The following is a 24115-nucleotide window of genomic DNA, read 5'->3' on the forward strand; positions in this document are numbered from 1 at the left end:
CATCACCTAGAGGGCAGTCTCCCTTTTCTATTTTGGATGATGACATTTGGGAGTTCTCCAAGGATGGTGACATCATTCTCCTGGGGGACTTCAATGCCAGGACCGCCCATAACCACATAGTATTTTATGATACCTCAGAGGAGATGTTCAGGGAGCTTGATGTTAGGGATATGGGCCTATCTAGACTCTCACAGGATGAGAAACACACTGAGTATGGGCGGTATTTGATAGACATGGGGACTGCACATGGATTGGCCATCTTGAATGGCCTACAAAGATTCCCGACAGCGGGCGGTTTCACTTGCTTTCCACATCGGCATGGTGCTAGTACAATGGACTATGTTATGGCTCAGCCCAGTCTCATTCCCTCTTTTCATGATTTTATGGTAGGCACTAGGCTGGTTGGAGTAGCAGTGGATCATGCTATCTTGTCCTTCACTCTCACATTTTAGTTCAGCACGGCTCCATTGGGACAGGTCTCCACACACACTCGTTATACCTTTACGAGGGAGACTGACACCGTGTATACGGATGAGATATACAGACGCTTATGTGCCGAGGAGCCGAGACGGCCATTAGATGAGCTCACTCAGATATTGATAGAGACGCTTCATGCTGCGACATCAGAGACATATCCCCATAGTCAACCTACACGGAGACGATCTGGGAACATGCCTCCATACAGCAGTCAGCCAGCTAAATGACAGCCGACAGGGGCATGTCCACGACTAGCATAAACACCAGTCGACCAGTGTTGCATAGAAACGCGTTTCATACACTTATGAAACGTACGAAACGTTTCTAAACGTTTCGTACAGTATGAAACGCGTTTCTTAAAACATGCAGTTTTTAAAAACCTCAAAAAACGTTTCTTTCCTGGATTCGTACGGCGCATACTATCACGCTTCCCGGTGGCCGCCGCATGCGAGTTCGCCGATTTGCGTGCATCCATCTTGTCCTTCCATCGCATCTGTCGACCCCCAGCTCCTTGGTGTCCTTGGGCCTTGTGGAGGTCTTCCAAAAGGGTAAAGTCCTGTTTTGCTCTAAGTTGGTTTTCTCTGCACAACTCACAAAACAGCACACTTTTTTCTCTTCCTTCAATATTTATGGCATATCTTCGACGGTGTCGCACTTGCAGGGCCAACAATCTGCATTTATCCTCATCTTGTAGGATGCCTCGAACAGGTGATTCTCTTTGGAACAATGTCACCTTCGAGTCTAGATATGGTGGCTCAGGCTCCGGAAAGTGGAAATGCAACTTTTGTGCTGATAAGCACCAGGGCAGTCTCACCAGGTTGAAGGCACATTTCTCACAAACAAAGGGTTTCGGCATTGGGCCATGTAAGCATGTGCCACAAGAAATCTATGATAGCCTCAAGGCTTGGAAGGCCATGCAGCTAGGTATCCCCCTCGAGGATATCCCCAATGTGGGAGAGCCTGAAGCACGTCAAAGTGTCTCCAAGAGGACTCGCAGTATCAGAGAGGAAGATACCAGTGGTGATGTTGCAGGTGGTGTTGCAGGTGGTTCTAGCTCGGCACCTCGAGCCAAAAGAACTAGTCTTCCAGTGTTCAAGAAAGGACATGTACAGGCAGGGATGCAAAAGGCTGCCATGAAAGAGGCAACGAGGGAGTTGATGAAGTTGTTTATTCAATGTGGATTATCCTTCCACATTGTCAGGACTCCTCGATGGAAGAAGGCAATGAGAGCTATCTCCCGCATTGGGTGTGAGTGGGATGGCCCCTCCTATGAGACATTGCGCACTACTGAGCTTCGCAAGGAGCAACTGGCTGTGGAGATGGAGATGGAGCCTCTCAAGGCCACTTGGGCAAAGTATGGTTGTACTTTGCTTTGTGATGGATGGACAGATGCGCGGAAGAGAAATGTGTACAACATTCTTGTGTCCTCCTGCAAAGGCACAATGTTCATTCGTGCCATAGATGCATCGGTGCCAGGGCTAGTGGTTACAGGGGAGTTCATTATGTCCCACATGCGCCAGGCAATCAATGAAATTGGGCCTGATAACATTGTGCAGGTGATCACGGACAATGGGTCCAATTGTGTATCCATGGGCAGGATGTTAGAGGAGGAGTTCCCCAAGATTGTGTGGACACCTTGTGCAGCACACAGCCTTGACTTGATGATTGAGGATGTGGGAAAGCTTGATTGGGTGAGCCATGTATTTTCAGCTGCATCTACCATGGTGAACTTTGTCACAAAGAGGCCAAAGGTTTTGAGCATGTACAGGGCCAATAGTGATCTTGAGCTTCTAAAGCCCTCCAAAACTCGGTTTGCATATATGTTTATTGTGGTGGAGAGACTAGTGAGAGTGCGACATGGCTTATTACGCACAGTTGTGTGTCGTGAATGGACAGCATGGGAGGACAAGGATGAGCCCAAGTCTATAGCATTCTCTCGTATGGTCATGAGAGATACTTGGTGGCAGGATGCAGAGGGACTTGTGAAGGCACTTCAGCCCATGTATAGTGTCCTTCGGCTCACAGACATGGAGGGAAGTACCATTGGGTTGCTTTATGAGTTCATGGACAGAATTGGTGAAGCTCTCAATGATTTCACTACCTTGTCGCGTGACAGGTGCTCACCCTTGGGCTTTAACTTTAGTCTTTGAGTTATTTTATAAATCTTGATCTCTTATGTGTGTCACATGTTACATGCAGAGTTCAAGATATTAAGGAGATCTGGAATCGGCGTTGGGATTGGTTTCATAGGCCAATCCATGCTGTTGCTCACATTTTGCATCCCCTTTGGAGGAATGAGGAGCAATACCTCAATGAGGAGCTAGAGTCAGGATGGATCGAGTACATTACCAAGTTGGTGGGAGTGGGAGGTGATATACAGCTGATGAGAAAGCTCGAGGATGAGCTTCTCATTTACCGCAACGGTAGCCATATGTTTGGGCGAGCTACTGCATTGCTCAGGGAGACACAGTTGGAGCCAGTGTCTTGGTGGGAGAAATACGGTATTGGGACACCCAACTTGGTAAGGTTTCTTGATTCTTGAATCTTGTATCTTTGTCTCGTGAGTCCTATTCTTTCAAAATCCACATTCAAATGCTACTGTCTTTTTGACTCTAACTTAACATTCTTTTTTGTGCAATGTAGAGACGGATTGCACTGAGAGTTCTCTCCCAGGATTGCAGTTCAGGGCCTTGTGAGAGAAACTGGAGTACATGGGCTCTTTTTCACACGAAAAAGAGAAATAGACTGTCCTCAGCACAGTTGGAGAGGCTTGTCTTTTGTCATTGCAATCTCCGATTGCTAGAACAAAAGGGTCATCCCATTGAGCCTCGCCAAGTGAATCCAGACAAGATTGATATCATGAAGTGCAAGGAGATTCCCGACATTCCTCAAGAGGAGAGAGACATATATTCTATGCTCTATGAGGAGATCATGGCTCCGGCTCGCACTACACGATCTTCTCGAGAGGCTAGTACTAGTGGTGCACCTGCACCTCTAGAGGATGAGGCCTTTGAGGACTCGGCTACCGGCAGTGACCTTGAGAGTGAGGCTGCAGAGGCAGAAGATGCAGATGAGGATGAGCATGAGGATGCAGATGAGGATGCAGATAGTAGCTAGCAGCTGCCAGTATCATTTTATTTGGATTTTGGACATGTTATTTAGTTTGAACTTTGGACATGTTATTTATTTTGATCTTGGATTTAGAGTCATGAATCATCACCCACGTGGTGATGCTTTTTGATTTTTGTTTAGTCATCAGTGATCACCCACGTGATTTGTGATATCATCATATCTTACATGTATTCTGTTTTTATTGAAATGAATTCAATGTGGTCTCTTAAAAGTTCTGTCAATATTTTTTTCTTTTGTATATTTCAAGTAAAAAATATACATGTTTTTTCTGTTTTGTATGAAACGTTTTTTTACCCGTTTCTTACCTTTTATGAAACGTTTCAAAACGTATGAAACCCGTTTCATACCTGCCGTTTCTGAAACGCCTGGCAACTATGCAGTCGACCAATGGTGTACAGTCGGCCAGCATGGAGAAAGGTGTCCACGACCTATAGCACCCAGTCAACCAGTACCAATAGGCTCACAGCTACAGTCGGCCACCTACCAAGACCTCCTGCCACCACACAAATGCCACCAAAGCCACAGGAAAAATGGGAAAAAATATGGGAAAAAATACGAGTGAGGAAAAATGAGAAAACACATACAAGGGTGGGCACACCCACAACAAAGGCCATGGTGTCTACATAAAGACAGGAGATGACTTCTAACAGAGGACCTAACTAATTACAATGAAAGTGGCCAATCCAAGTGAAAACACAAATATTGTGGTGACATTTATACAGGGACGGCTACCCGTATCAAAGCCCACTTGGCCGGTTAAAGGGAAAGGGCATTGCTATATGCCCTAGAGTGTCCAAAGATGTGGTGAACCAGGTACGAGCACACATGGCTGGAAAGTCTCAAGATGAGGGAGAGGAGTTGTCGGGAAATGGTCAAGGTGTGACCAAAAGGACAAAGGATCAAGAAGAGGAAAGTGAAGGATCGGGTCAAGTTGAGCAAGATGTGGCTTCAAGTTCGGTGCACATGCAAATGCCTGTTAGTGACGCACCGTCACGTCCACCTAAATTGCCCACGGTGAATGCATTGAAGAGGGGGAGTGTGAAAGCAGGCATCCAAAAGCAAGTTGTGGCAACAGCTACCAGGGAGATAACCAAATTGTTCATTCAATGTGCATTATCCTTCCACATATTGAAGACAAAGCGATGGAAAAGTTGCACGAGGGCAATGAGCCGCATCGGCTATGAGTGGGAGGGACCTTCATACGAGGCCTTGCGCACTCATGAGCTTAGGAGAGAGCGTATGCAGGTAGAGGACATACAACCCCTTAGAGCTACATGGGAGAAATATGGATGCACACTTCTATGTGATGGATGGTCAGATGTACACAAAAGAAGTGTGTGTAACATTTTGGTGTCCTCCTGCAAGGGCACTATGTTCTTAAAGGCTATCAATGCCTCTTGGCCAGGTACAGTGGTGACAAGGGAGTTCATTTGGAGACACTTGCGTGAGGCTATGATGGAGATAGGCCCAAAGAACATAGTGCAAGTTATTACAGATAATGGCTCTAATTGTTTCAGTATGGGCCGTATGTTGCATGAGGAGTTCCCAAAAATTGTTTGGACTCCTTGTCCATCACATAGCTTAGATTTGTTGATGGAGGATGTGGGAAAGATGAAGTGGGTTGCGAAAGTGTTGGCCACTTCAAAGTTCATTGTCAAATTTGTCTCACAAAGAGGTCAAAGGTGCTGAATATCTTTAGAGTAGAGAGTGAGCTGCATCTCCAAAAACCCTCCTCCACTAGATTTGCCTACATGTTTATTCTAGTTGACAGGGTACTACGAGTTCGGGCCGGACTCTTACGTACGGTTGTTTCACGCGCATGGTTTGAGACGAATGAGGTGAAAGAAAGAAGGCCCAAATATGTGAAGTTTGAAACCACTATATTGGAAGATGAAGCCTTTTGGAAGAAGATTGAAGTGTTGTGAGGATTCTACAACCATTCTACAATATCTTACGTATCAACGATATGGAAGGCAGCACACTTGGCTTATTGTATGAGTATATGGACAAGATCAGTGAATGCATTAACAAGGAAGAGGAGTAAGTACATTACAACATTGACTAGAAAGTTGTATCATTTATGCATTATTGCATAACACACCTAATGAATTTTAATGTTTTATGTATAATGTTTTAATGAATCAATTAGGGTGACGAATCTTCGCAATGCGTGGCTCACTCGATGGGATTAGTTTCATAGACCAATTCATGCTGTTGCACACATCCTCCATCCTCTATGGAGAAATGACAAGCAATTCTTATGTGAGGAGTTGGAGGATGGCTGGAGGAAGTACATCGATGATTTGACTAGTAGAGATGTACAACAATTGAGGATACTAGAGTAGGAGCGCCTACACTTTCGGAATGGCACAAGAAAACACTTTGGATCCCCCACTACTCGCCTACGAGAGTGCCCACTTGAGCCTGTGTCATGGTGGGAGAAATATGGCATTGGTGTCCCCATCTGGTAGGAACTTTGTTGCAACTTGCCTATGATCCTAATTTCTTAAAGTGATGGAGTGTTAGTAAATTTTTCTCAACTTCTTGAATCTTCATTTATTGTAGTAGCTTCTAAGTTCTTCTAATTTTTCAGTGGCATAAAAGCATTGCCATGAGAGTTCTCTCACAGGACAGCAGCTCGGGTCCTTGTGAGAGAAACTGGACTTCTTCTTTCACACAAAGAAGAGGAACAGATTATCTACCGCTCAACTAGAGCGTTTAATGTATTGCCACTGCAACCTTCATCTTCTTGAGGAGAAAGGCAATCCCATTGAGCCTCGCCAAGTGAATGTCGACTTGATCGACATCGAGAAGGTGAAGGAAATTCCAAAGATCCCACAGATGAGCGAGACATTTATGCTATGCTCTACAAGGAGACCATGCAGCCGATCCATTCAAGGGTGAGAGCCCGAGTTCAGGCCACGACCAGTTCATCAGCAACGAGATCTAGTGCTCTGCAGCACAAATAGAGAAGACAGATCTAGATGATTCAGATGATTCGGATGATTCAGATGATTCGGATAATTCATCTACTTACACTACAGATTCAGAGGTTGAGGCATCTGATCCTGATGTTGAGATGGATGTGTAGACTCTAGAGTGTCACTCTTCAATCTTGACATTATTTTTATTTCATTTGTACTTGGCACTTGTGATTGGAATTTGGTATTTTGATTCGACTTTGATCATGGATCATGGATGGTGGATTATGTTACTTGTCTCTTAGCTCTAGCCTCTGGAGTCTGAGTTCTTCAGTTATCATTCTTTCAATTTTTAAACTTTACAATGTATATGAATGGTTAATGTTGAATGGTCATTGGTAAATCAATATTAGAGTCAATGAAGAAGCACCTTCTCCTAATGCGAGAACTTACAAGGACTTGAAATCTGGGGTTCCTTGGTCATTGTTTTCATGCACAAGGTTGACTTTTATAGATGAAATCTGTGATTCCAACATCCTAGGCTTAAAAACTATAGATACATGCCATAATTACAGCTTTAAAAAATTAATGAATAAAAAACTTCTCCAAAAATAAAAAACGTTTTTAAAAGTATAAAACTTGTATAAAACTTTCCATTTTAAAAATGTCTAGCAACTATGCCCCTGGTGAGGATCTGGATGGGGTACGAGGGGGGGGGACCATTGGTGGTGGTCTCCTGGACTGACGTCGAGGGAAAGCTCTAGCTAGATGGCCCATCTGTCTGCAAATGAAACATTAGCCTGGAAGGCCTGAATACTCCACTCGCTAAAGGATGGGATCTCCCCGGAGGCGTGGAATAGATATAACGTAAGGCATGGAATCCAATGAGGCAACACAGATGTGGAGGGATGGAATCCTAACTACCAGTGCAAGGGCTGAGGTAGCTGAGGTGAGAAGGGATTCCATCACTCTCCCGATGGCATGACCAACCAGCGGGAGAAGCAAAAGGTATTTCTTCTTAAGGCCTAGGAAGTAAACTATCACAAGGAAGCTCAACGCGCCAACAAGTGGGTCAAACGTAGGGTCGAAGCCCTAATGCCACCACGCAAAGAAGGCCTGCGTTGTACGCAATGCAAGGGGCCTCAGCGGGATGACTCAGTTTGACGCCTCTGACGAGTCGAACTCCACCTAGTAGTAGCCATGCCCCACAGGATGAATGTCTATGATCTTTGCAGGCGTGCCAATGAGGCTCACCTCCAAAAGATCCCTGAGTTGTCCACGCACAAGGCAACTACCAACAATTTTGCAAACCAAGGAGGAGGCGTCTAGTGCTGCAACAATCGTGGCAAGGATCTGAAGGTCTGCTGCGGAAAAGGATAAACAAGCAACGGGAACCTCGGTCAGAGTTGATGGAGCGGCTACCATGGAGTCCTCTTGTGAGATAAGATCAAAAAATGCCGGGCCTTGTCGAAAAAAGAGAAAAACACCCCGAAGAAACTGAAGAGACTTTCTACGAAAAGAGGGAGGGGAAAGCAAGCACGGGGAGGGGAGTGAAGGAACGGGAAGAAACATGGGGGGATGGGGGGGCTGCAAACGGGAGAGGAGAGAAAAATTATCATCGACATGTGAACATGTATGCCATAGGTTGTTGCGAAATGTAGGCCAAGGTAATATTCTTGTGAATATATATACAAATTCTTGTAACACTCTTAAAAAATATATATTTCAAGTAGTTATCGGTTCGGCCACAGCATTCACTTTAATGATTATTTTGGAGATACTAAGATCAAGAAGGACTATTATTCCTCTTTATTGTAAAGGATTCTTATAACACTCTTTCGAAATAGTATGATTTGTGAATATTTTCAAAAAAATGCTCTTGGTAGAAAAGAAATATTGGTCGTCCATTTGTTTGAATATGTTGAAAAGAAAAAGAAATGTACCTAAGGGAGGCTGCACTGGTGCAGCCTCCCTTGGGCATATTCTTTTTATCTTTTGGTCGTGACCACTTTAGTGGCAGCTTAAACTATAGAGACATTTTCTTTTAGCTTTTAGCCATAACCACTATAGGGACCATAGTCACATGAAAACGCGTTTCTGGAGTGAGAAACCCCGAAACGTTTCGAAACGTTTCAAAAACTCCTCATTTTTTTGGTTTCTCAAAAAAAAATTATTTCACAAAATGTTAAAAGTTCCTATTGTTTGGAACTTTAGCAATGCAAAATTATATAGAAAAATAAAAACCGAAACCTTGGTGTTTCTTAGCCGAAGGCCGAAACGTTTTGTTCCCCGAAACACCAAAAACCCCGAAACGTCAAAACCCCCAAACATTTCTTGTGACTATGATAGGGACTTCAAAAAATGTGCCCAAGGAAGGCCGCACCGGCGCAGTCTCCCTTGGTCACATTTTTTTATAGGGATAGTTGAAACAAATAATAGCGTAAAACTAAAAGCCAACTTATGGCACAATTGCATAACTCAAACATGTGCTACCCAATTCTCTCACTCGTAATTAAGCCTTGGGTGTTGCTAGTATAGTATTTAAGCCCAAGCAAGCCACCCTTGGAGAGGTCGAGTTCTTCCGTCACCATGACTCCTGAGAACAGAAACTATCGCGTCGCTTTCTCTTGCATGTAATTAAGCCTTGGACACTCTCCCGGCATTTAAGCCCAGGCAAGCCACCCTGTGTCGAAGGCTCTAGATGCCTCCTGTTCTATCAAGAACCTGCCAAGTGTGAGGAGCCTCATTTGAGGCATTTATTCGTCTAGCGCGAGCCGGCCACCCTTGGACTTTTTTTGGGAGCTTATGACTTGCAATTTCAAGCCCTTCCAATAGAAATGTGCCCAAGGTAGCACATTTCTTTTGGAGCTTATGACTTTCAGTTGAAACAAAAATGTGCCCAAAGGAGGCCGCACCGGCGCACGGCCCACCAACCTCCTTTGGGTACATTTTTGTTGAGCCTAAACTTTCAAAGCAAGCTGCCGAGCAACGGCTCTCTCTTGCATGTTATGCACCACTACATAGAGCAAACTATCGTGGGACATTCGCATTGCACAACTGGAGACCTCAAAAACCATCTCATCTCGATGACCATGAGCGGGGTGGCGTGCTGCTTGCGCTTCCCGAGCTATCTCGACTTAGACCTGCGCAAGTTGACAATGAACCTCATTCCATTCCCCGACCTGCACTTCTTCATGGTGGGCTTCGAGCTTTAAGTTATAGGCTCACCAAAAATCTGCCCAAAGGAGGTCATGCCGGCGTAGCCTCCTTTGGGCACATTTTTGTTAAGCTTATGACTTAACATAGCAAGCGTCACTTCATTATCAAGTCGGCTGGGATAAAAGTGTACCACCCAAGGAGTACGTCGATGACCGCACAAAGTAAAAATGTGATCATACTCGCTATGTTAAGTCATAAGCTTAACAAAAATGTGCCCAAAGGAGGCCACACCATGAGTTGATGCAAGTATGGTTCCATCACTGCTTAATGCAGAGGACAGTAAAGGGCCGCCTCAAAGCAAGAGACACTCATAAACCTGCTATGTGGATGGTGGCTGGATAGTGTGTGGGACATATATCCAATAGGTCTCAAAAATGCAATTAAATATTGCTTCCTTTAGCAAGTTGGCCAGGCCCTGAAGGATCCGACTGTGAAAAAAAAAATTGCCTTTTACCTTGTTTTGCTCTAGGTCCTCTTCTATTGGAGGAGCCAATTTAGCCTTCTTTTATTTTGTGCCACAGTGTGTACAGCACCCTGAGGCAATGGGAGTTGAAGGACACGCCACCGCCCTACCACCGGCTCACTGCCCTACCACCGGCTCACCACCCCTTTAATATGCCCCCTTTCTTGCCCTGCTCTTTTTCCCTTCATCCACACATTCTCTCTTGTCAACCATGGCGTCCGATGACGATGAGCTGTAGGATGAGGAACAGTTGGCCAAGAAGCCCCCAGGCACATGGACCCTTGCACCTCATCACCTACCAGGAAAAGTAGTAAGCCCTCAAGCGCGATCAGCTGTGCACAAGCCACTGGGAGGAGTTTGCGGAGTCGCTCACCGTCGGCTTGACAGGCCACCCTGACGCCGCCGAGAAGTCCTGTGTGCAGTACTGCCAGTGTGCCACAAGGTGGAGAACTGGCATGAAATAGAAGCCTGGACACAAAATTCAAAAGAAAACTCCCGGAAGGAGGCCGGGCCGGCACAACCTCCTTCCAAGAGTTTTTTTTTTTTTAATTTCGTGGGGGACGCCACAATGGTGCCCTCCGCTCCTCTCGGTTACAGTTTGGACCTCTGCTATGACCTCACGCACATGGGCCACAACGACTTCCCATCCATGCTTCTCCACTTTGATAGCGACGCCACCCTACCTTTCTTTACCAACCACATCCTCATACACATGGGAAACTCCAACACCGTCTTCTGCCTAGCCATCCGGCGCTCCTACTCACTCCAGCGCATTCACACCTTCATCAGCAAGACTGTGAACCTAATGATCCACTTGGAATTTAAAATATATTTTTTTTCAAAACCTTGTCAGCTCGCAACAAATCCCTAGGCTGCCTCAGCACGACCGCTTTCAAGGCTTTTTTTTTTTTGAGAATACAGACTTGTACATCTTGAAGGTGATTTCCTTCATAAGATTCTAACAAAACATTCAAATAGATATGTAAAACGGTGATGGCCGCCTTCTACCCGATCTCCAAGTCCCGTACAGCCCAAACAATCTCCAATCAGCACCTCAAATCAGCAAACCCTCGACGTCCCACTATCTCCAAGCTTCAAGCCACCTGGGGCTCTGATACCATGTCAGAATCCACAACGGAAATGAAGACAACTGCTGTAGAGAGCAAAACACAGATGAAAGAGAGAGAAGCTATGTAACTATGCTATATACACTCAAGAAAATCCCAGATATACTACGCAGAAGTGTGGGGAGCAAGGGGCCATTTTATATGGCCCCAGGCTGCTAGTCAGCCAGCCTAAAACAGGCCAACAACAACGTAAACACCAAAAACGGGCGGGCACACCCACAATAGAGGCCATGGTGTAGTGTACAGACAGGAGATGACTGCTAACACTACCAGCATCTATAAACCAACCACACACGCGGGAAAAAAAACCTTTCTTTTTCTTTCTTGGCTGAATTTCTTCACCAAAAGGCAAATCTTTGATACCAGTGTAACATGCCGAAACTTACAGATGAGGATTATCTTCGATAAATACTTTTAGCACTTGGTTCCTGACGATAAATAGCACAGAGTAGAGAAGATAAGAGTACAAAGAAAGGAGACACAAATACACAGTATTAGGTTCCAAATACCTTCTGAAAGGACACCCACCACGTATGGTGTATTTGCTTTATTGAATGAGTAGAATGACAGATTGCTGGCTGGAAATAGCCAGGACTGAATTGACTTGGACAGCTTCCCTTGGCTGGGATAACCTTCAACCTGAAGTTAGTACGTTGATCTACACTTTCCACCTTGATTGGCCCCTTCTTGGCTTCTCTTTAGCCCTTGGACTTCAGCACTTGCAAAGATATGAGATGATTTTTTCTCTATGCAGCCCATCGCTTATATAGTTGCCACCATATGCCAGTCGGTTTGCTGTAGGGCTGTTGGCCTGCGCATGACTGATACAACAGCATTTGATGCAGCACTTAACACATGTGTGAGCTTTGCTATTGGCCAACTGCTTCCTATGCTAGCCAACAAGGTCCTCGGCTTGTCATGAGGCTGTCCCAAGTGCTTTATGGGCTGGCCTAAGGCCTAGGTCGCTCTTGGACAGCCCTTCCATGGCCTATACACCTCTACATCATTCCAGAGGGTGGCAAGCATGCAGGACATGCACTGACCTCATGTGCGGGACATGCACACCTGACCATGACCCTCACTGTGGATCCTTGGTTGACTTGTCCAAAGCAAGGGCTTACCACTCTAAGACTTGCACCTACTGTACAGATATGGCCACGTGGCATCCAAGTGTGGGATGCATGTGACAAGGGGTGCAAGCTAGCTCACTGCACCCCTCCTAGGGGGTTTGTATTAATCACTTGTGTTTTGTGTTTAGATCTGCCAACATTCCCTCCTGTTCATTTCACGTCCTCATGAATGCATAAGGAGTCAAGACTATTTGAGTGAATATCAGGACCCGGATATCTCTCCATAGCAACTACTCAAGTCTGCTGGCTCTAACCTAGGCCAGTGTAAGATTCCTCTTGTAGACCAGACCCACTACAAAGATCCAATTTCTTACTGTCAATCCAACTCTCATCCAAGAGCTGAATCCCAATAGGACATCTAGTCAAAGTGCAACAAGTGCTACTATAACAACCCTAGCACAGACCCACATCACAACTTAATTGTTATATTAAATGGCATCTTGCATTAGTTGTTGGCAAACACAAGTTCACTTAATGCACGAACAAGTCCTAGTGCCATGTATTTCTAGTACAATATTCCAACCTCAAGATCTCTCCTGTCTAATTCTTGATTGACACTAAACAAGGATTGTGTTTTCACACCTAACCAGCAGATACTCATGTCTACTTTAGGACAAGAATAAAACTCCCCATCGGTTTCCACGTATGTCCCATGTCCTCAAACAGCCTGAAGACAAAATACAACTTCCACCTACTTTTCACCCCACCAAATTCGAATGAACTAAAGGTTACCAAAGGGCAACACAATTCCATTAATAGAGAATCTAAAGGACAATTGTTATAATATATCCCACCACTAACATGTCCATGGGTTACACCCCATTGAATAGGTTGTTACAAACTAAAAGGTGGTACCAGAAGGAGAAACAATCAATGGATATTTTTATGGCCTTAATTGAAAACCCTGTGGGCAAGAGACCAAGTGTGAAGGTCTAGACTAAGGGGAACTATTTTGAAGAGAAAACCCCTAAGGGATTCACTTCTGAGGTTTAATCACAAGGTCTATAAGAGTGATTAGCAAGAGGAGGCACAAGATAAACTCTAGGCACATTTGTATTATGATATTTGGTCCTTTATATAGGAGAGGACCCCTCTACAAAGGTGAAGTGAAGCTTATGCTGCCACCACATATGCCACATGTCCAACATGATGCCAAGTGTCCCTAATAGGTGTCACTTTGCCACACATAATTGCTTACATAAGCTCCTTCTCTTCCTTGTCTGCTCCTCATAGAGAAGTAATCCAAACAACTCCTCAAAAGATATAGAGTTGTCTCCTCCTCTCATAGAAAGCTTCAGAGAAGTGCAAAAAATCTAATAGGACTTCAATAAGAAATTAAGAATGGTGGTGACCGATTTCTTGTTATCAACTACCTCTTCTACTACCTCTATATTCAACAGCTATTCTTTTAGGTCTGTTACATTGGTAAGGTGATCTGCGATGGAATCACCCTCATTCATGGTCAGGTTGTCCAGCTCCCACATCAAGTACATGACTCATGCTTCATTAAAGAACTAGAACATGGTCTAGAGGACCACCCACGCAACCCTTGCAAAGCGGTAGGATCAGATGTGAGGAATAATGGATCGTTTGACTTTAAGAGCAATCATGGCCATTGCTTGGGCATCACGAATATCCCATCGTCTTCGACCTTCAGTGAGTGGAGACGGCTCTGCTGGAGTACATGTCACCACTTGAGTTGTAGGTCCTCCTTACTGTTGTGGTTGGTGTTGGCGGAAGAGGTAATGGTTGATGCTGTTGCGAAACGAGACTGTTGCCCCGTAACAATCTCCCATAGTCCCTTGGCTATCAAAAGACTCTTCATCATGAAGCTCCACAATGAGTAGTTGGAACAATCAAGACGACCTTCGGTTGTCAGGAACCTACTAAAACCAGAAAGGGCTACAGAGGACTACGAAGGATAGAGTGTAGAGGCAAGGTCAGGCTGATTAGCGTGCAAAACCAAGGGCCGCCTCATTTAGACTCGCGGCAAAAGACTGAGCGCAACTGCCACTTACTCAGCCGGTTATGTGCAATCTACTAGCTTCGCCGAAGATGGCGGTGGGAACGGGCGGCACTTGGATTTGGGGCAATGTTGAAGGTTAGTGTCACCATTTGGCCACCCATTTGGTCCATCTCCATTGTTGGTGCCACCTCTATGAGACTGTCACTCCATAGAGCGGCCAGATTTGTGCCATGTTCACATGAGGCCTAGCCGGTGTCTCATGTGAAAGGGCCAGTCACTTTGTGTCATATGGACGGGAAGCAGTTTTGTACCACCCGTGTATGACCAAGATCATGCCATATGGACGAGAGCTTGTATCGTGCCACCCGTGTATGACCAGGACAGTGTATTGTCCATGGGATTGTCACTCCATGGAAGGACCCGTGTTTGTACCACGTCTTCCCTATGGGACTATTACTCCATATGAAGGCCAAGGTTTTCACATTCTGTCGCGCCAGATTTGTGCCCGACTAGAATGTTTTGTACAAGTATCATGAAAGGGAGATTCCGTCCATTACATGTGCACGTGCATTCATCTTTGCATGTTTGAAGCTGTTTTCGCGTGACTTGTATTTGTGTATTTGCTTGCTATGACGTGCCACTTACTGAGCAGGGACGCCTGCCAATGAGCTGTGAAGCTTGCCCTGTTTCCTGACATGTTTTGTTGCATGTGAATAGGTGGTAAGTAGTGTATTCATTTATTTTAATGTGTTATTCTAACCTTTGTATTTATAAGGCTATGTATTCACATTCATTAAAATTATTGGCCATGGACAACAATAAATGTGGGTGCCTAAAACCCATTTGAAGTAAGTCGTACATTTGCCATAAAGAGCACACACCAATTATGCTGGATGGAGCCACATAAGGTGAAGACGTGGAGGCAAGAGACTTGGCCAACCCGACGCTCTTCCTCTACTGCCGACATGTTGAAGCACAACCTGACATTCTCCATTCCATGGTGGTCAGTGGGCTGTAACGGAACCAATACGCTTCTCTCTCTTCCAGCTGACTGAAGAAAGTGCAAAGGAGCCCGATTTGCTTCTCTTCCAGCTGACTGAAGGAAGGTGGACAGCAACAACTACCCAACTTGCTTCTCTCTCTTCGAGCCGACTGAAGAAAGGTGGACAACTCTCTCTCTCTCTCTCTCTCTCGCTGCGTGCTGGTGTCCATGGCGTGACGCCTTTGCTCCTTCGCTGCTCGCGCTGCGCGCTGGTGGTCTCCCTCGCTCTCTCACGCTGTTCGCCGCTGCCCTGCTTACACTGCGCACCCCTGCTGGCAGCGCTGCTGTGCTGACCTCCTTCTATGCCGTACTCTTCCCTTTTCCCACCTGCCCTTCTCTCTCTCGCGCTGCGTGTTGCGCGCTGGTGGTCTCCCTCGCTCTCTCGCGCTATTCACCGCTGCCCTGCTTACACTGTGCACCCCTGCTGGTGGCAGCGCTGCTGTGCTGAGCTGCTTCCGTGCCGTACTCTTCCCTTTTCCCACCTGCCCTTCTCTCTCTCTCGCACTGCACGCTGGTGTCCATGGCGTGACGCCTTTGCTCCTTCGCTGCTCGCGCTGCGCGCTAGTGGTCTCCCTCGCGCTCGCCGCTGCCCTGCTTACACTGCGCACCCCTGCTGGCAGCGCTACTGTGCTGACCTGCTTCTGTGCCGTACTCTTCCCTTTTCCCACCTGCCCTTCTCTCTCTCTCTCTCTCTCTCTCTCTCTCTCTCTCTCTCTCTCTCTCTGCGTGCTGGTGTCCATGGTGTAACGCCTTTGCTCCTTCGCTGCTCGCGCTGCGCGCTCGTGGTCTCCCTCACTCTCTCATGCTGTTCGCCACTGCCCTGCTTACACTGCGCACCCCTGCTAGCAGCCTGCTGTGCTGACCTGCTTCCGTGCCGTACTCTTCCTTTTCCCCACCTGCCCTTGCTCAGGCCCCCAAGGCAGCAACTAGGGGAAATAACACAATAAACCTACAGGAGCTGGAGGCATACATCAAGACACTGGAGGACAACACCAAGAAATTACTGGGCAAACAAAAGAAGGTGCTGGACAGGGTCCTGAACCAACATGAAAAACAGTTGGAAGGCCTCCGCAAGGAGATACAAGGAAAGAACAACAGGATTGAAGAACTGACAGCCCAAGTGAACCACCAGGAAGAGGTGATTCAGATGTTGAAAGAGACCCAGCTGCAACAAACAGGAATGCCAGAAGCTGCCCCAATGATAGGGGAACTTCGGGCAGAAATGGAAGCCCTAAAGGCTACGGTCAAGGACCACACTGTGGAGGAAGGGGAACTGAATATTCAGGAGGGTTTAAGGACTGACTTGGAGCAGTTGAAAGCTGCGAGTGATAAGCTGCGGGAAGAACTGCAGACCACAAAGAAAGATTGATTGGGTGGAGGTGGTGAATAAGCACAAACCGCCGCGAGCATCATACATGAGACTCTCGAGGAGGAGAAACGCAGGAAGGATAGGGCCCTCCATGTGCAAGTACGGGGGCTATAGGCGGGGGCTTCCCCAAAGGAGGATGCCATGACACTTTGCCAAATGCTAGGAGTGGATGGGATCGCCCCCCCCTTTGCAGACACATGGAGGGCAGGAAAGGATATGACACGAGAGCGACCCCTCATCATTAGATTCCCTGATGCCACCAGCAGACAGGCCTTCTTAGACAGGCAGGCTGCCCTCAAGGGCACATAGGTGTACATGGGAGATGATCTCACTCCAGCGCAGGTGGCACACCGGCGTGAGGCGATGGTGACTGTTCATGAGGCCCGCGCAAGTAAGTGGGCTATCTACAGAGATGGTAGAGTCATTATCACTGAGCGCCGTCCCAAATAGGGACGCGGGGTCTATGAGACCAAACACCTAGGGTTGGCAGTATGGAACTGCAATGGCATGCTGTGGTCGAATCCAGGAGGCTTGAGCGTTCACAAGCAAGGATGTCAATTTTTTTTTACAGAAATTCATCAGAGCCCTGAGAGGGGCTTACCATACATAGCCGGGTATGAGTGGGAGCCAGCTTTTCGAGGTGAGACCTGCACATCAAGAGGAGTACGTGGCTCTTGGGGGGGAGGGGCGGGGTAGCTGTCCTTTTTAGATCCCATCTCCAACAGATTCTCAGCATCGTCCGGAAGGACGAGGATGCACGATATCTTTGGGTGCGGCTACAGCTTAGCAATGACAGAGTCATCCACATTGCTGTGTGTTATTTTGCACCACGCCACTCCCCTTAGGCCGCACAGCATGGCCAGTCACCATACTTACCATTATATGAGGATATCATGGAGTTCTCACAGTTGGGGGAAGTCCTCCTACTCGGGGATTTCAATGCCAGGAGGGGAAGTCAACAGGTCCCAATACTCGATCTAGACGACCCTATCAGACTATAGGAGCTGGACATCACTGATCATTGATGGATTAGGCGGGGCTGGTCCCACACTGGTAGGCATATTGATCCACATACTACTTTATGCAAATGACATCGTCGTCCTCTCAGACTCAGCCGAAGGGCTTTAGAGACAGTTGGATGCTTTGGACCTCTCTGTTAACCTTGGTAAAACCAAGGTGATGGTCTTCAATACCTCTCGCCCCGTCACATCCAGATTGAGCTTCACATATAGAGGGGATCCTGTGGAGATTGTCTCATCCTATGTCTACCTTGGTGTCACTTTCAGTGACCCACGCTTTACCATGCTTCCCGCAGCACATGCTAGAGTGACGCGGGGATATGCAGCCTTGAGCTTACTTGAGCCGCAGTGCTTCCAAGCACATTTCTAGGAGCCCAAGACGAAGGGCTGGCTTTTTGACACCCTCGTCACACCAGCCTTGATGTATGGAGCAGCTTTCTGGGGGCTAGATTTATCCGATGAGGATTGGCAGCGAGTTGAGAGGCCCCAGGTCATGATGTTCTCCCGTATGATCTGCAACAAACCATCAGTCCCACACCAGATTTTCCAAGCAAAGTTTGCTGCAACCTTGATGGTAGTGGAGGCACTCTTCCAGACAGTCACGTACCTTCATCGCATCTGTCACATGGATCCCCACAGGTACCTGAGGCTTGCCCTGGAGTCCTCCAGACAACTAGCACTTGAGGGGCACTCTGGAGTATGGTATGCACTAGTTTCCACTTGGTTCTCAGTATATGGGCTCTGCATGGACCGCCTACCCCCCCTTCAGTACAGTTTGGACTCCCCTTTTTTCCGGCTGTCTCACGAGGATACCAACCGGGTTATCCGGTCAGATCTTCTTAGCCTCTACACACATTGCACATGGACCACACCCCCCGAGCTCCCCACGAAGATGCACTTTTACAGAGACCACTTCCTCACACTCACTGAGGATGGATTCATCCAACAGCCGGCTACTTGAGTGTTCACATGTCCCATGCCATGCGCATTGCGATTGGCCAGATACGGGTTTCTTCCCACCGCCTCAAAGTGGAGACAAGTAGAGCTGAGCGCATCTTCAGAGCCGGGAAGCTCGTACCAACACCCAGAGAGGAGAGGATATGTCGACACACAGAGGTTGAGACAGAGGAGAATTACATATGCCGCTGCCCAGTATACTATGAGATCCACTGGAGGTTTCACTATCTATTTCATGAGGGATTCAAGCCACTCTCCAGGATCATTGACTTCCAGGACCAGCGTTGCCTAGGCCTCTTCTTGCTTGAGCTCCGCAAACACAGGGACATCTTCTTGAGACAGGCCTCAGCCACCCCGCCCCCTCCCTCGACAGCCAACCATCACCAGTTTCTTCCGGACCCAGGAGATGGAGGACACCGACATAGTGGATCTTGTGGACCCTCCACGAGCTGCTCTGGACCTACCCCGCCCGAGAGGAGTTACCTCAAACCGAGCCTCTGCACTCCAGCGTGCCCGACGCCCTCGACCCCCTCGTCGGCCACGATCACCTCATCAGCTCCAGATACAGGACATGCTCCACCGCCATTGAGCTACCTTTCCACGTGACATAGCTGAGGGAGACCTCTCCGCCATACTCATCAACCCCATGCTTTCCATTTTGGAGAGTGGTATACCATCTACTCGAGCTGATGTTGCTCCCATGTTTTTATGTTCTTAGTATTCCATGACGAGTTTCCATGGACAGTTTTGTATCACCCTAGTGAGATAGCTATATTTATGTTTTCATTCTGTTTTATTTTCAATTCCATGATGAGATATGCCATGGACATTATTGTACCACTTTGGTCTCAAAGGAGCAAGAGCTTAAATTTTTGCATGAAGATCCTCATGTACAAAGTGTCATCGAAGCAAAGAAAGTTGATGCTATGGTTGATATGACCTTTGAGTCTATGGCTCGTGAAGTGGACAAGAAGCCAAGGGAATTGGCACTCTCCTATCTCATCCAAAAGGGTGATCTCAAAGAGTGGCCGAACTCGACCTATGAGACAAATCAATGTACAACTGTCAATGTCTTCTGGATGTCCAAAAAAAAAGGACAAAATGAACATGAAATAAAGTATGGAAGTACTGAGCTAGTGGGGGGGTGTGATGGATGGAGCACTACTGCTAGAGGCTCCGTATGCAACCTATATGCGTAGGGTATACAAGAATGCAATGCAGATCTGTCTAGCTCCAACCAGTACCATAATGGGGGTGTAATATGTGATACATAGGTGATGGCGAGGCAAAAATACCTCAGAGCATGATCTTCGGGTGTGAGTGTAAGTAAGTGAGCTAGCCGCTCCTGGATATGGTGCTGATGTCGAGCCCGTATCTCTGTGATCTCCCTCTGATGTAGTTTGGGAGTCTGGTAGCCTGGTGCTCTCGGTCTCCGTCTGGCTCAAAGGTCCGTAGCGCGTTGAAGTGTAACCCCCTCCTGTGTCAAGGTAGACACTAGGATAGATCTCTGGAAGAAATCAGTAATCTGGAGCCCTCGCTCACCTCTCCATGTGGTATGAGTCCGTTTCAGTGTCTCTCTATGGCGCTGTGTCTCTAACAAGAACTGGCCAAATTTGCGCTGGTCTGCGGACTCCATGATCTGGCGGAGTGAGGGATGTCCACTAAAGATGGTGGTGTATCTCTCTCTCATGACACTATATGCTCTGCATCTACATACATAATGTTCCTCACTCTCAACCTCCTCCTGGCATAGTCTACATATCCTCTCTGATCTAGGGATCTGTGCTACCCTACCTGCCTCAATCTCAAGCTGGTGTGATGACACTCTGAGCTAGCCAATCGCCAATCGGACACTGTGAGGCATGTACACATCCATGTATCCAGGTCTCTGTATGAATCCATCCGTTGAGATACGCATAAACTGATCTCTGTAGTATAGCATCTTCGGCGGTAGAGGCTGACTGGGTGTAATCCAAGTCTCTTGAGTGTATCGCTGCCATAAATCTTGCCGAAAGACTCTGTTCCTCTCACTGTGAGAGAGCTGGATGTGTGGTGCATGTATACCATACTGGAAAGGTGGCAGGTGATCTATGTCAAGACCATGCTGAGTGAGCTACTGTATCATCTGTGAATACCATGATCTCCTATCTCCACTCTCTGCGAGCTGCCTGGACGCCTCAAAAGCTCTATGTGAGAGTCGATTTGATGGCATATCTCTGATCCACTGTCTGAAGCAGATCGTCTGGAAGAGGGTCTCTATCTACTAGCATAGGAGGTGCAGCAAACTCCATCCGGACAATGTCATGTGGGGCGGAGGGTTTGCTACGGATCATCCGTGAGAGCATGAGAATCTAAGGCCTCTCTATCTGAGACCATGTGGAGCTATGGGGTCTTTCCCAGGCCACCTTCTCCCAGGGACCCTCTTCTTGCTCATCGGCCTGTGGCACACCGCAAACCGCATCCTCGAGTTCGTGGGCGACCTACGGTCCTTCCAAAGCACCATCTGGCACCCCATGCCCAACCGCCTCAAGTACCTTGAAATCTACATCATCACCGCCGGATCCTTCATTGACATGAGACTCGAGTTCTTCACCCCACCCACCTGCGCTTCGTGGTGGACAACGCCCTCAATTCCGCCCATATGAACGACTTCGAGCACACTACCATGCTCCTCGTGTTCTTCATCTCTACGGTCTTGCAACGCTTGTGAGTGAAACAACAAGCTTCTCACTGGAGACCAACCACAATTGAAAAACAAATGCACAAATTTAGATCTCTTAACCTTGACAATTAATGTTCAGCACAATCCTCCTCAAAATCTCAAAATAACAAAACACAACTAGACACCACTAGGGCCGGAAAGGGCCGACCCCCCTCTCAATACAATATGTATTTCTTGGAGTATTTGATGATTACAAATCTGAAGGGCTTATAAGCCAGACTCCTCCATACATGAAGTGAATACAAATGAGTCAAATAATGTAGATGTTATCGGTGACAAAACCATTTGTTAATGAAGACCATGTAGTCTCCCCCCTTCACTAAGCTAGGCACCCACACTACACTGGTCTTCCAGGACCGTGCACCAACAGGCACACCGGTACTAACACCTAGCAGGGTGGTTCACCATGGAGGGAAGAATACCTAGTACTCCAAATGAAAGCTTTGCTCGCAAATTCCCCGGCCCACTAACCTTCACTGGCTCTCAAAACTTGAGAGCACAGTCAAGGCAAGCACATGGACAATAGGATCTCATAGAATCCCAGAGAGAGAGAGAGAGAGAGAGAGAGAAGAAACATTTGCAAAAGAAATTCTGCAAAAACAGAATAGAGAGATTTGATTTGCACAAAAATCTTGCTAGACAAGAATAGAAAAACTTGTTTCTGTAGTGTGAACTATTGCCTTCCCACGTGGAGTTGTATCGTGCAACCTACAGGCTGGTACAAATCAAGTCGGGTAGGTACATGCTGTACGGAGCTGTAATCCCTATTGCACAAGGGTTGAGAGAGAGAGAGAGAGAGAGAGAGTGTGTTGTCCACCTTTCTTCAGTTGGCTGGAAGAGAGAGAAGCAAGTCGAATAGTTGCTGCTATCCACCTTCCTTCAGTCGGCTGAAAGAGAGAGAAGCAAGTCGAGCTCCTTTGAACTTTCTTCAATCGGCTAGAAGAGAGAGAAGTGTATTGGTTCCATTACAACCCGCCGACCACCAAGGAGCAGGCTGTGCTTCAGCATGTCGACAACAAAGAAAGAGCGTCGGGTTGGCCAAGTCTCTTGCCTCCACATCTTCACCTTACATGGCTCCATCCAGCATAATTGGTGTGTGCTCTTTATGGCAAATGCACGACTTACTTCAAATGGGTTTTGGACACCCACATTTATTGTTGCCCATGGCCAATAATTTTAATGAATGTGAATACATAGCCTTATAAATACAGAGGTTAGAATAACACATTAAAATAAATGAAGACACTATACTTACCACTTGTTCACAAGCAACAAAACATGTCAAAAAATAGGGCAAGCTTCACGGCTCACTGGCAGAGGTCCCTGCTCAGTAAGTGGCACGTCATAGCAGGCAAATACACAAATACAAGTCACGCGAAAACAGTTTCAAACATGCAAAGATGAATGCACATGCACATGTAATGGACGAAATCTCCCTTTCATGAAACTTGTACAAAACATTCTAGTCGGGTACAAATCTGGCGCAACAGAATGTGAAAACCCTGGCCTTCATATGGAGTAACAGTCCCATAGGAAAGACGCGGTATAAACACGGATCCTTCCATGGAGTAACAGTTCCATGGACAAGACACCGTCGTAGTCATACACAGGTGACACGATACAGGGTCCCATCCATATGGCACGATCCTAGTCACACGGATGGCACAAAACTGGTTCTTGTCTGTGGCACAAAGTGATTGGTCCTTTCACATGAGACCAGCCCAGCCTCATGTGAACATGGCACAAATCTAGCCACTCTATGGAGTGACAATCCCATAGAAGTGGCACAAGCAATGGAGATGGACCAAATGGGTGGCCAAATGGTGACAGTGAGGGTTAGAACCTAGCTATGGCGTGGGGACTTGGAGTGTTCAGACGTGGACTAAGGGCACTAGCATAATGAGGTCTAGGTTGGCTAAGAGCTTATAATTAATAGCATAGGGCCTACTAATGGCTAAACTTGAGTGGGATGGCGAAATCACTTAGCTACAACCTCTAATCGATACATTGACCTAAAAGGTGTGTATCCCATAGTTACCTTGTGGGTTGTTCTTTAGGCGCAACATGCGGTAATCAATCTTCTATCCCAGTTATGGCGTTCATCCTAGACATTCTTAGTGAGAATACCTTCCAATATCTTGTTGGTACTAGGGCTCTTCAACAGGGTCTTAGGAACATGTTCATACGCAGCTCCAAAGCAAAAAACTAGAAAATCAACAACTTGTAAGAGTGCCCAGTCCAACAATAGACGATACCATGAGCAAGTCAAACCGATGCAGGTGATTTTAGCAACCAACAGTATCAAGCTCAGCCAAATTAACTTTAGTGGGTAAAACAGTACCACCAAGAACCAACGATGTACAGATGTTGTTTGTCACTTTCCAAGATTTATTGGCATTACTCGATATTTTTTCATATTTTATGGACTTTAGTAAAGTGACCCAGCCAAGTTATTAAAGTGCTTTTGGACCGGGGACCAGAGTCAAGTATTGTTCATGTGAACACCCTTTTAGCTAGGAGAAGCATATTAATAAAAATTATTACTTGCTTTAAAACAAGCAATAGCCAAAA

The 24115-nt window shown here is 46.7% G+C and overlaps 2 protein-coding genes across 2 annotated transcripts in view; one reads left to right on the plus strand and one right to left on the minus strand.

The window, feature by feature from the left end:
- The window catches only part of LOC147629422 (T-complex protein 1 subunit gamma-like), a 53738-nt gene that overhangs the window by 14647 nt on the left and 14976 nt on the right, over window positions 1–24115 (minus strand). The gene's annotated exons all lie outside the window — the stretch shown is intronic.
- LOC147629423 (uncharacterized) lies at window positions 733–3760 on the plus strand. The gene is made up of 3 exons (XM_086812695.1): window positions 733–2593; window positions 2677–2998; window positions 3121–3760. Exons 1-3 carry the CDS (start codon window positions 1107–1109, stop codon window positions 3592–3594), a joined length of 2283 nt encoding a protein of 760 aa, XP_086668821.1. The 5' UTR covers window positions 733–1106; the 3' UTR covers window positions 3595–3760.

This window comes from Cibotium barometz, chromosome 18, assembly GCF_041138505.1.
Source record: "Cibotium barometz isolate CiBa-2024 chromosome 18, ASM4113850v1, whole genome shotgun sequence".
NCBI lineage: Eukaryota > Viridiplantae > Streptophyta > Polypodiopsida > Cyatheales > Cibotiaceae > Cibotium > Cibotium barometz.

Coding starts and splice junctions, on each gene's coding strand:
- LOC147629423 (XM_086812695.1), top strand. CDS start 1,107: ATGGCATATCTTCGACGGTGTCGCACTTGCAGGGCCAACAATCTGCAT. Junction 2,594..2,676: donor ACTACCTTGTCGCGTGACAG/GTGCTCACCCTT, acceptor TGTTACATGCAG/AGTTCAAGATATTAAGGAGA. Junction 2,999..3,120: donor GTATTGGGACACCCAACTTG/GTAAGGTTTCTT, acceptor TGTGCAATGTAG/AGACGGATTGCACTGAGAGT.